The following is a 12,500-nucleotide window of genomic DNA, read 5'->3' as shown; positions in this document are numbered from 1 at the left end:
CTCCTCCAGGAGCAGACGCGCGAGTCACTGGGAAAAACTGGGGGCAAGACCCACAGTGGGCAAGTGCCTCTGGTGGCAGAGCTGTCCGGGCCAACCGGGCAGCTAAAACTCCACCTTCACAGGGCAAACTGTTTCTAGAATCCGGGCCAAGCCACCTCCGCCTTTCCTGTGCCCCCGCCGGGACTGCTGGGAGCTGGGACCCGGACTCAGGCGGTAGGAGCCGGTGAGAGAAGCTCCTGGTATTTGCACGGTCCGAGTGAGCGTGAGTATGTCCGCAGGGTTTTGCTACGCAAAGTGGGTATCGGCGTCAGGAATAACACTTCAGGAGCAACGCTTTGCCGTGTTGCTCCGTGTGGCCTACCCCTCCTCCCAGGAGATAAGATGATCTTTCTGCTACAATCAGAGGAATGATTAATGTCTCCGCCATAGACGGGTGACAGGTATGTCCAGACTCACAAAGGCAATTGTCTCTGATTTTGCATGCCGGTTTTTTTTTTTTGGGGGGGGGGGGGGGTACAGGAGGAGACGAGGGCGCAGGCAATTTGGGAAAAGGCAGGTGACAGTTTGATGACCACTTTAATGGCCTCTTTGCCAGAATGTTCCGCTGTATTCCTATCCGTGACGACCACGGCCAGTTTGGGAGGGGCGAGGGGGTCTGTAATCGTACACTCAGCAGTTAATAAAAACCCCACCGCTACCTCTCAGGCTGGGTATCAGAGACGAGCCTGCTCTGCGGCGGGCATGGTGATGGGTGGGGAGAGACTGCGTGTGAAAGGACAGTCTTATTTTTATACTCTCCTACTGCAGACAGAGAGAGAGAGAGATAGAGAGAGATTATGATTACCTCAGTCTGAAAATCAGGGCTTCTGGGAGTGAACACAGCCAAAGGGAGCACACAAAGAGCGTTCTGTGCAATCAGAAAGAAGTTCTACAAAATAGACGTCCCAATCAAATTTTGGTGCAAAACGTCGATGGTGTTATTGCGCCTAAGCCTGTGAGGTGTGTCCACTCGGAAAACACGACGACACTACACACGACTGCATGCAGAATTCTGCAGGAACGCAAGACAATTTGAAGCCTTTAAGTCCCAAGGGCTCGGTCCCCTCTGACCGCTGGTACTGAGACTGAGTGACCTACTGACCCCGAACACACAGCGGCTTCAGTCCAATCAGAGTTAACCAAACTATCAAAACAAAGCAAAGGCGCCCGTATGGAATACCAGGACAAAGACACCAAAATTATAGGTACAGTCGGCCTTTAACAGGGAAGGCAAATATCTCAACACTGTCAGAGATCCGTGACAGAGATTCTCCACGTACAGGCTCCGTGACCACAGTCTGGCCACAGACACACACACACACACACACAGGCTCCTGGCTGCCCAGAGAGAGGAGACTGTGGTAACCATGACAGCGGTGAAGTCCAAACAACTCAGCACCTTCTGATCCATTATGAAAAATTGGCACAGATTTGCCAAAATTTCACAAATCTTTAAACTCTCATCCAGTCTAAAAAAAAATGACAACGTGACCTTGGAGAAGGAATCACAGTAGCTCTCGCTGAAAAATGTGTGTTAACGTCACTGTCAGAGAAAGTTACGAACTCTACACTAGTACAACCACCACACCACCACAGACATCATAGCCTGATAAAATAAAGATATAAAAAACTCATTATTTCTGATTTTGTTACAATGGTCTAGATAAATCAATGTTGTTATTTTGTTACCTCTGACTACAAGAACAACCGTCATCAGTAACCTATAAACATTGTTATTTCCATATTTGGTTCCAATATTTGTAACTGATACAGTCAGGACAATAAAGCTGGGATGAATTGACTTGAAGAGAGAGAGAGAGAGAGAGAGAGAGAGGAAGAGAGAGAGAGAGGGAGAGAGAGAGACAGAGAGAGTGAGCGAGAGAGTGAGAGAGGGAGGGAGTGTCATGGATTTGTGAAACAAGCAGTGTGTGTGCGACATCCTCATAATTTATTATAGCTCACTGGTGAAGGGAACACATCAAGTATGAAAGTCAGTTTTAGATGTAGATTTTTTTGGACAGCTTAGAAAAGCAGGTGAGCAATGTGAGGTGAAGGTTTAGTTAGTGAATGAGTCACAACACCCCAGAACTGGTACATTACACAGGAAAAGGACACAGGTGAATTCACACCACAGTGTATCACTCCTGGATGCTTCACACCACAGTGCATCACTCCTGGATGCTTCACACCACAGTGCATCACTCCTGGATGCTTCACACCACAGTGCATCACTCCTGGATGCTTCACACCACAGTGCATCACCCCTGGATGCTTCACACCACAATATCACTCCCAATGTTCCACACCACAGTACATCACTCCTGGATGCTTCACACCACAATATCACTCCCAATGTTCCACACCACAGTACATCACTCCTGGATGCTTCACACCACAGTGCATCACTCCTGGATGCTTCACACCACAATATCACTCCCAATGTTCCACAGCACAGTACATCACTCCTGGATGCTTCACACCACAATATCACTCCCAATGTTCCACACCACAGTACATCACTCCTGGATGCTTCACACCACAGTGCATCACTCCTGGATGCTTCACACCACAATATCACTCCCAATGTTCCACAGCACAGTACATCACTCCTGGATGTTGAAAAGTCAGATCATCGGTGTGCTTTCTGGCTCCGTCAGGGCTGCAGGCTTATCAGAGCTCCGTGAGGATGAGGAGCACACTGAACTGTGTCTTTACCTTCCAACTCTTCCACTGCTTCCATTCTCCACACTGAGATTGGTCTGGGCTGACCTGTGTCCTGCCATAGTGTTAGATATGACGTGTCCTGTTGCATAAACATGTCTCATTTATGCAAATAGAACCAATGATGGCTTTGATCCTCTCAGCAAGTTTACTGTTACTATTACTGCAGTCAGCCTTCTGGGATTTATTGCCTGGTTTGCGTTTAAAGTTCACTTGCATATGCAACAAATGTAACGTACTGAACGGGGAACTATGTACCTGTGTTTTTGTCTAGACACAGATTGATGCTGCCATCAAGACAAAGAATGGATTATAAAATGAGGCATAACACACACACACACACACACACACACACAATGTATTTAAAATTTGCATTCCTCATGGTTATGATGACTGGGAACATTATCAGTGGAATGTGTCATATTTTAAGAATAATTCAAATAATAAATAATAAATCTTGCCCTTACAAAACTGTTGCAACACTGCTGTGTAAGGGAGTCTGTAATGCTCTGTGATTTCTGACATTTATTTCGGCATTAATCCCCAGTTCCCCAGCTCTATCCTCCACTAATCATGCCTGGAAAAAAGTCCCATTCCCTTAATTAAACATGGATGCTCAGGAGTAGAAAACAAATGCAATTTGCAACGATTCCTCGTCCTCGCTTCGATTACCATCGGTCCTCGTTATGCTGACGAAGGCTTCTCACTGCAGTTAATCTTCTGCTGACAACCACTAAGGCAACCCCAACCCCTTCACCCGTCTTACGTCCACCAACCTCCACACCTCTCCCACCCCTTCTCCAGAAAATTCCCACCAAGTATCCACCTTCATTCCAAGCGTGTTACCGGCACAAAAAGCAGGATCCCTGTGTGACTGGAGCTGGTTAAATGCTTCAGTTAAACATCTCAGGCAAACATCTCAGCACTTTCTGGGCACTGAATTATTCACAGGGGTAATCATATCTGTACAGAGACTCACCTCCAAACGATGTTGTGCAATGGATTGTGGATAGTGGGGGGGGGGGGTTGAAATTTTGGGGTCAAACACGTGAGCTGGGGATGATCTAGTCTAAAGACTAAATATAGTCCAAGGACAGTGTCAATGTAGTTTAAAGTCTAAATGTAGTCTAAAGTCTAAATATAGTCTAAGGACAGTCTAAATGTAGTTTAAAGTCTAAATCTAGTCTAAAGGTCACGTGAGGCTTTTCACTCGTGAGTGACTGATAATTAACTGTGACCTACTGATGAAGTCTGCAGGTGCAGAAGTTGGACATCTCTGAGGTCGAACTGATACGATTTTGGTTTCATTAGCTTCTCTCCAGAGATATTAGTGCACTCACACACACACACACACACGAGCCATTTTCCTAAAAGCCTGGCGCACAGGTAATTGAGGTCACTTTTTATAAAGGACAAAGATGCCGTAGTATCTTGATTTCATTGTACTTACATTTACTGACTCGCGCCCGCCGTACTTGACCCGTATTCTGGGCTCCTGCACTACGTCCAGGTTGGTCCCTGTCACCACTAGGGGAGTGTGTCCACTAGAACCAAAACACAGAAACACAGAAAGCTTCAGACCTCGAGCAGAAACCCAGCGTGTTTGCTTTCTGTGCTCACGTACAGAGGAAAAAAAACGTCCAGCCCATTCGATTTCAATCTGCCTCCCAAACGTAGCTTGTTTGTCAGGTGGTGCTGTGATAGTGCCCTTGTGAGCAACTAGCGGTTAAAGACGTTTTTCGACGGAGTTTTAACGGATGCAATCGAGCGGCACAGATGCGCCTTTGAACGTTCCGGGGTCGTCTGCGGCCGCGCGAAAGGGAGCGGATCGAAATCGACAGGAGAGGCGGAGAAGCGAGGCGGCTACAGTCGCCGCCCTCCGTCGCGTTAGCCGTGTGCGGCACGTGTCGCCGTAGCGATGCTCCGGGATGGCTCTAGCCCGCACGTCAGACTCTCCCCCGGACCCGCCCCGCTGCTGTGGGAGGGGTCTTTAGGGTCTTTATACCGAGCAGATTGCAGGGAGCGGATCTAACCCAGGCTGGACGGGTCACCGGAAGCCTGGGGTGACCACCGAGAGATGATCGGATAGGCTGGACACGTTTGGGAGGGCGACAGAGAGAAAGGGAAGGTTGGTGAGGCTTGGCGCGGAGAAGAACACAGAACCGGATGTGTCTGGTTTTAACAGCAGCAATGTGTAAATAAACATTTGCCGAAATTGTTTGATGTTTCCTTATTAGTATTTTGACAAAAAACCAAAAGCACATGACAGAAAATATCACATTTTTAACGTTTCACCCAGACGAAACTAACGGGCCGAGAACAGAAGCAGTTAGTGGGCTGGAGTTTCACAGTTCATGCACTGCAGGTTTTCTGTCATTCTCAAGGACTCTGTTTGTAGCCTAAGCAGACGGCTCATATCTCATATCTCCTTCAGTCCACCGTCTGGTTCCTGCTGCCTGTCTGTTCCTGAACCACCATCACAACTAACGCAATATTCGGTAAAGCTCTATTAAAGTCTGCAACAAAAACATTTCACTGTAATATTTGCATTCTCATCGTTATTTGGTATTTTATTTCTGCATTTGTATACTTTCCTGCAGTTTTGTTTGTTTTTACATTAGCATCCATTTCTAGCATAAATAATGTGGTTTTAAGTAATGCTCTACCAAAGTCTATGACAAGAGATGGAAAATACTCCTACTGAACGGAGTACTGAACTTCCCACTGCTAGGAGCTGGCGGTCCTGACGTGTATTCCGGTGTGGGGGGTGGTCTGAAGGGGACTGCAGCCGTTACCTTGCAATGCTCCACTCGGGCTCGATGCGCTGCACGGTGGGGTCGTCGATGTACTCAAAGGTGAGGCTCTCCTTCACCTGGGCTCGGTCCACGCTCGCTGTGATCCGCACGGGGCCCACGCCGCTCGCCGAGGGAGCAGAGTAGCACATGATCTCTGTCATGGTCCGCCTGGGGGGAGGGGAAGCACCGGCAGCCTGAGTGACATGAGTGCCGTGAACGCGGACGCCGGTGCCACCCGGTACGCAGTGGTCCGATCAAGGCCGCCTTCAGCTTCCTGTTCCTGAATCTCCTTTTCTCTCTCTCTCTCGCTCTCTCTCTCTCTCTCTCTCTCTCTCTCTCTCTCTCTCTCTCTCCCTCCCTCCTTCTGCTAGCTGCCCTCCTGAGTAGAGCTTGCACACGTGAATCAGTCTGTGATAGGACCCCTGAGTATTGGCCTGCGTTTACACACACACATATACACACAAACACATTTCATTCTCCCTGTCAGAAACAAGAAAAAGAAATGCAGTCTCTAATTAGCCAACGTCTCATTAAAACTGGATCAACTTTTGCCTCTTCAGTTTGCCTGCTGTCTCTGTCTGTGCACAGCTACCCTGAGGAGGAGAGCGCACAGGGTTTATGACCTCTAAGCCAATGGTCCTGAAGCACCCTCGCTTCACACAGAGAGACCAGCGACACTTGCGCATTGACCACTAAAAAAAAACTCAAGACAGTGTGGCAGAAAATTGCATCACTTATTGGATGGGAATTTCCAAAACACAAAACGAGTTGGAATGTTATTTGGCCCCTGGATATGAAGCGCGGTCGCTTGGCTGAGTGGGAGGGGCTGCGAGCATTCCCATACGGACGCTTGTAAGATGGGCGTATAAGTAACGTAGCCACCGAGCGTCTGGGGAGGTACGTCACAACTGCGGCATCTCTCCGAGTCTCAGGAGAGCCCCGGCAGGAACAGTCCGCAAGGGATATGGGAAATTAGTCTTCCAGCGTCCAGATTTGCGGCGTGCTGTCCCAGTCCGGCTAGGAGCCTGGACGACACGGGCATCAAAGCCTTGCAATTATTCGTGTCGCTGTTTTTCTTTGCCGTTTAATAGCACAATGGATACCCGAGCAACGAGGCCGACAGAGCCTCGCTAGGAACGCGCCGGGAGACTGCGGGGAGAACGCAGGGGCCGTCTTTAGGAAGGCGGCTGAATCACGGGCAGATGGGGAGCAGATGGAGGAGAAGGGTGAGGGGAGAGGGAGAGGAGGAGGCCAAAAAGTCAGAGAACTTTTTAAGGAGCAACTGTTTAAGGAGCAGGAGAAGGCACAACTGCATTTTCGCTCCTGCTGTCAGTGTGTACATGCACACACACACACACACGCACGCACGCACGCACGCACGCACGCACGCACGCACCGCGTGGGTGGCGAAATGGACTGGGCCAAGGAAAATTCATCCTTATTAATCAGTGGGGAATCTAACAAGAGATAGAACTTTCGATAGAACTATTTATCGAATTTCATTGATCTGCTGCGCGTTTTGGTAGAAAGATATTTATAGATAGACAGATGGCTCTCTATCAATCACAAAGGAATCTAACGATTAATGAAACTACTGATCCCGTGAGGGGTCATCTGTGAGGTCACCCTCCTAGGTCTGTGTACTAATTATAAGACACACTGCTACTTTCAGGATGTTAATTGGCCAGCAGACCATAAAGCGTGTGTGTGTGTGTGTGTGTGTGTGTGTGTGTGTGTGTGTGTAAGAGTTTTGTCATGGGAGGAATTCCACCCTGTCCATGTTGTGCATGTTGGGGTTTCCATCATGTATAGTGAACAGGCGCACGCTTACTCAAAGAACTCGCAGGTCTGGTTCCCAAAGAGCACATTGACACTGCTGCCTGCACCCAGGTTCACGCCCATGATGGTCACCTTGGTGCCCCCTGACTCCGGACCCCGGCTGGGAGACAGTCCCGTCACAGAGGGTGTCTGAGAGATGGAGAGAAAGACAGAGACCGAGAGAAGTGTCGGCGTATCACAAGATCACTTCATTCTGAAACAAGCATCTCTAATTTCAGACCCAACAGAGCGGAGACCGAGAGGGAAGGCGATAGCCTTGTTCCCAGCGCTGTTCTCAAAGCAATCATCACTCTCTGCCGTGATGGAGGCTCACGAACAGAGAGTCCAGACAAACCTTTTAAAAATCCTGAAAAAAAGACCTTCTCCACGGCCTCTTAAAACACACACTGAAAATAGCACGGATTTACCGTCCCACAGACCATGCAGACGGAGAAACGCAGTCAGCCAGCCCGCCCCGAGCGTAACAGGGGGGCTAACGGCTGACTTCACGCATACACACACCGGCTAAAAATACATCAACACCGTGTCCCCTCTGTTATAAAAGCACAGGGCTGTTTAGGGATCAATTCTGTTGTCCAACAGCATTTAAAGGCGCTTCTGTGATGACACCTTTGTGTGTGTGTGCGCGGTGATATGAAAGCTGGCATGATGTAGAAGAAGCCCATGCTGAATTCTTGAGCTAGCTCAGGGTAGCGACACAAGCTCAAATCATGATTTAAAAAAAACAACAACAACACAACAACCACAACAACAACAACAGCTCAGCTAATAAACAGCAGCTGTTAATTACAGTGGGATGTGGAGTGTGCGGTGTGGACCCTCTGTTGCTCTCGGGTGGAGAGGTGGAGGTTGCCTTTGATTCATCTAATGGCTTTTATTGTCTCCGTGTTCAGTCCTCTTTCCCCATGGTGCCGTGTTTATAATCACACTATATTTCAATAACTGAAAACAAATTCTATTACGCTGTCAGGGGCTTTGGCTCCTCGAGCAGGAAGCGAAGCTCTTACGCCGAAACTACAATGACGAGCGCAGCCTGCAATTTGTAATAATCTGTAATTTTGCGCGCCATAATATCTGAAGGATCTGTAATTCAGTTTTTTCTCTTTTACCCACGAATGCGCAGGACGCAACGAATCGTTAAACAAAAACACTTCTTTTAATTACATTGTAAAGCGAGAGTAAATAATACCATTCGCTGCTAAGCCCTCACGTCGTGTCGAGTCGAGTCGTTCGGGAATCTCCAGAACAGATTAAAATAAGTGTTTTTGTGTGGGAGCAAATCGCATGTCGGATAAAAAGGAAGCGCGATCCATAAAAGCATAATTTATTGACCTAATTGCTCGTAATAGCTGCATATTGACTTGAAGAGTCACTAAAACACTAAGAGACACCACGCCACTCCGCTAGCATCCCCCGGCAGAGACGTCAGGATAGGGAAGAGTTTGTTTAGATTTCACAGCTACTGTAGACATGCAGGGAAGACCTGCCTGAGTGTGTCAGTGTAAAGTCACACACACCAGCTTCAAGACCGTCTTCAAACACGGAAATGAGCCTGCACTAAGATTTGGGAAGCAAAATCTAAACAAGATGATTCGATCACAATTTACTATAAGTTGAGCCACAACATAGACTGGGAAGTTAAAACGGACGTTTTTGGATTTTTTTTTTTTTAATTTTATTTATTTTTTTTTTTTACTTTTTTTGAGGTAAGGCTTCCCCAACCAAAGAGTTCATAATACCAAAAGCAACTTCCTTGTTTAGGGGTTGTGAGGCATGCTGGGATTTGAAGTCTTACCACGAAGGAGTAGAGCTGGGAGGAGCGCGCCTGCAGCTCGGGCTTGCACTCGCCCACGCACAGCTGCACAGGGCCAGGCTTCGTGCCTTCCGGGGCCGCGTCCATCTCGCACACGATCCTGCAAAACAGACACGGCGTTGAGTAATCCCGCACTACCGGGTGGAGGAGGGGAGCACAGGACCCCCGACACGGCCGCCGGCATGCGGGGTATTTGGCAGACGCTCTTCTCTAGACAGACTTGCATGACGGTGCGTGTGCTCGGCGAGAACTGAACACGTCTCCTTGGTGATGCCAACACCTTGCTTTACTTGCTCCAGCTACACTAAAAGAACCTTTTACCTGTGGATTTCTTTTAGAGATCACTGTCATTTTCTCCTGCGTTCTACCTGGAACCTGTGATCCATGACAGGAGACTGGAGACTCTCAGCAGCACTGCGGTCCTGTCTCTGGCGGTCCTGTCCCTGGCGGTCCTGTCTCTGGCCTATCCCTGCCTTTGCACCAGGTGAAGCCCAGTGAGAGGCAGCAGAACGTCAATATGTCTTCATTATCCTCTCTGATCAGGCATCCACCCATGCAGATCAAAAGACAGAGGACAAACGTCCCCCTCGACGCGCTCCGGTGGGGGTTCTGGGACGGAGGACGGCTGTGGTGTGGCGCGTTCCTTGGAGGTGAGTGTATGGAGTACAAGTGCCGGAGACCTGCCACGTGAGTCACGTGACGTAACGCAGACTTTCATGGACAGTTCTGGATGCAGCTCTAAACAGTGTTTCACGGCATGAGGGAAGGCTTGTTAGCTGTTGATGCTTTGGGCGAGGGGGGGGGGTATGATCCAACCTCCCCCGACGCCTCTCGACGCGAACGCTGTCCGCTTCAAACAAAGGAATCTGCTCGGGATTACGGCACCTTCACGGGGGTGCCGACAAATCTCACTCCCGCAGACGGCAATGTGCCGCACATTCCGAATGCTGATGCCCCCTGCTCCCACTCACCCTCCTGACACAGAGGCTCAGGGGCTATTTACGATCCCCCGAAACACACACACACACGCTGCACCGTCTGCCGGGCTGGGAGTGGAGCCCAACCTTCGGCATCTCCAAAGTAAGGTCAGGGCAAAGTACGCTGAGGAAATAAAAAGCATGCCAAATTTGAAAGGTCACAGGATCGTGTAATTCATTTAGCTTTAAAAAGGCCGGGTGCATCCCATATGGGCCACGCGGGGGCTCTCCACGAGAGTCGCACTGCAAAAGACCGCGTATGTGTGATCGCACTTCAGAAGGTGCAAATAAGACCGCATTACCCAAAAGGCAGAGAGCCACGCACGTACGCACCCAATCGCGGCCGCGCTACGGTCCGGCGCTAACGGGCTTTCGCAATCAACACTGAAACTGAGGCCTTGGCTGGTGTAACCCCGCCCTGAGGGCAGAGTCGATACGCCCGAAGACGCACCGCTGAGTCGGGTGGTCCAGAGACGCCCAGCCAGGAGGTCCGGCTCGTGGCTAAGCATGGAGGGCACGGGCTCAAACGGAAGCCCGAGGTATATCGCCCTGAAAGGAACAGGAGGAGTTAAGGCAAAGATTGTACGGGAAGCCGTAAAGGACATTTTTGTGTCTTCCTCCATCTCCCTCCTTTGCTCCACTTTAGGTCTTTCCAGGGTCAGCTAGAGGGTGTGTGTGTGTGTGTGTGTGTGTGTGTGTGTGTGTGTATGTGTGTGTGTGTATGTGTGTGTGTGTGTGTGTGTGTGTGTGTGTGTGTATGTGTGTGTGTGTGTGTGTGTGTGTGTGTGTGTGTGTGTGTGTGTGTGTATGTGTGTGTGTGTGTGTGTATGTGTGTGTGTGTGTGTGTGTGTGTATGTGTGTGTGTGTGTGTGTGTGTGTGTGTGTGTGTGTGTGTGTGTGTGTGTGGACGGCAGGGGGAAACCTATTTCAGGCGGAGGTTCTGCATCCGTCTACCAACAGTCTGGTATGTAGGTGACTGGGACAGAACAACAGACAAGGTTGAACCTGAGGGTCTCCATGGCGTTTCCTTTCCGCAGGCGGGGACCGGAACCAAAAATACACCAGTTTCTGGCTTCCGGATATTTGCGAGCACGGGGCTAACTAGCCAGTCGGTGGAACAGAACGAGTAAACACAAACAGATGCTAGCTGATAGTAGGGGGGGGCGCGTGGGGCGAGTAGACGGCCTCCTGCAGAGGGCAAATAGCCGGGTCTGCCTCGGTCCTAATTAGGCCTCGTTTTGCTGGCGGAGGGGGGTGCGACCCCTGTGGGCGGCCTGGTCCATCACGAGCCGTTTATCCCGCCGTGGTGAAGATGTTCTCACATGAGGAGACCTGCCGTACGTGCTCGGCGGTCCGCGCAGGGCCCTCACTGTTGTGACGGCCCGATCGGACACCCTCTGTCCTGTACGGGCCGGGTGAGGGAGTGCCAGCACTCCCTCATCCGGCCCCTTCCTTCTGCAGGGACGATGATGGAGACAGAGTTTTATGCTCCATTTTGGTTTGGGTTGACACATTTAGAGAAAAATAATGCTCTAGTCACAAAACGATTCATTACGAGGAATGCCGATATGCTGGAAGTGCTGTGATTCAGGATTCAGGTTCCTGTCATACTCGGGGGGACTTACTGTTCGGCGATGATGTATCCGTCCTCTTTCGGGGTGCACCGCACTCCGGCCACCTGAACGTTGTCCACTAGCTCAGAGAAGGACAGCCCCAGGTTCACTCCATGGATGGTCACGCGGGTCCCCCCCTCCAGAGGGCCGGCTACCGGTGTCACCTGCACGACAGAAAGAGATTCGAATGAAGCCGGCTTCTCGACGCGCACGCACGGCGTCTGGCGCGTAACACTCAAGATTGCCCGTCTATGGGCGCGTGGCGCCGAGATTTGCCCACTGTGGTTTGCAGACGGTCCAAGAGAGATTAAAGACAGCCCAAAGTTAGCCGCTGACCTTTAGCAGCACACACGACCCAGGCCCTGGGTAGGAATTCTGAAAGGTTAACGTCTAGGTCGCGTACCTGGACAGAGAACGGCGTGCATGCTGAGAGAGAGGAACGTGCTCGTAAAAGTTATAACGCGCGCCGTAGCATAAAGTCCAATATGGTGGCACAGCGTGCCCTTGGCTGTGGGTGCCGTGGAGGGGTCTGTGCTACTGAAACTCTGAGTGCCTCTGTGTGCTGGCTGTTCTCCAATGAGAAGGCAGACAGGTCGAGAGAGAGAGAGAGAGAGAGAGAGAGAGAGAGAAGGGGGAGATGTAGGGAGAGAAGTAAAGAGAATGTTAGAGAGAGGAAGAAAAAGGAAGAGACTTGGAGAGATGG

At 50.1% G+C, this 12,500-nt stretch overlaps 1 protein-coding gene across 2 annotated transcripts in view; it reads right to left on the bottom strand.

Moving 5' to 3' along the window:
* plxna2 (plexin A2) overlaps nucleotides 1–12,500 on the bottom strand; it is a 142,037-nt gene that overhangs the window by 30,610 nt on the left and 98,927 nt on the right. For both annotated transcript variants that reach the window (XM_035521313.2, XM_081704060.1), the window contains exons 13-17: nucleotides 11,810–11,961; nucleotides 9,190–9,307; nucleotides 7,387–7,523; nucleotides 5,556–5,723; nucleotides 4,211–4,304 (exon numbers count right to left, since the gene is read on the bottom strand). In XM_035521313.2, the coding sequence (XP_035377206.2) occupies nucleotides 4,211–4,304; nucleotides 5,556–5,723; nucleotides 7,387–7,523; nucleotides 9,190–9,307; nucleotides 11,810–11,961 (669 nt within the window). The remainder of the gene's footprint in view (nucleotides 1–4,210; nucleotides 4,305–5,555; nucleotides 5,724–7,386; nucleotides 7,524–9,189; nucleotides 9,308–11,809; nucleotides 11,962–12,500) is intronic.

Source organism: Electrophorus electricus, chromosome 21 (genome assembly GCF_041902795.1).
Source record: "Electrophorus electricus isolate QZ-2024a chromosome 21, ASM4190279v1, whole genome shotgun sequence".
Taxonomy (NCBI): domain Eukaryota; kingdom Metazoa; phylum Chordata; class Actinopteri; order Gymnotiformes; family Gymnotidae; genus Electrophorus; species Electrophorus electricus.
This window is presented reverse-complemented; position numbering and strand designations above follow the sequence as displayed.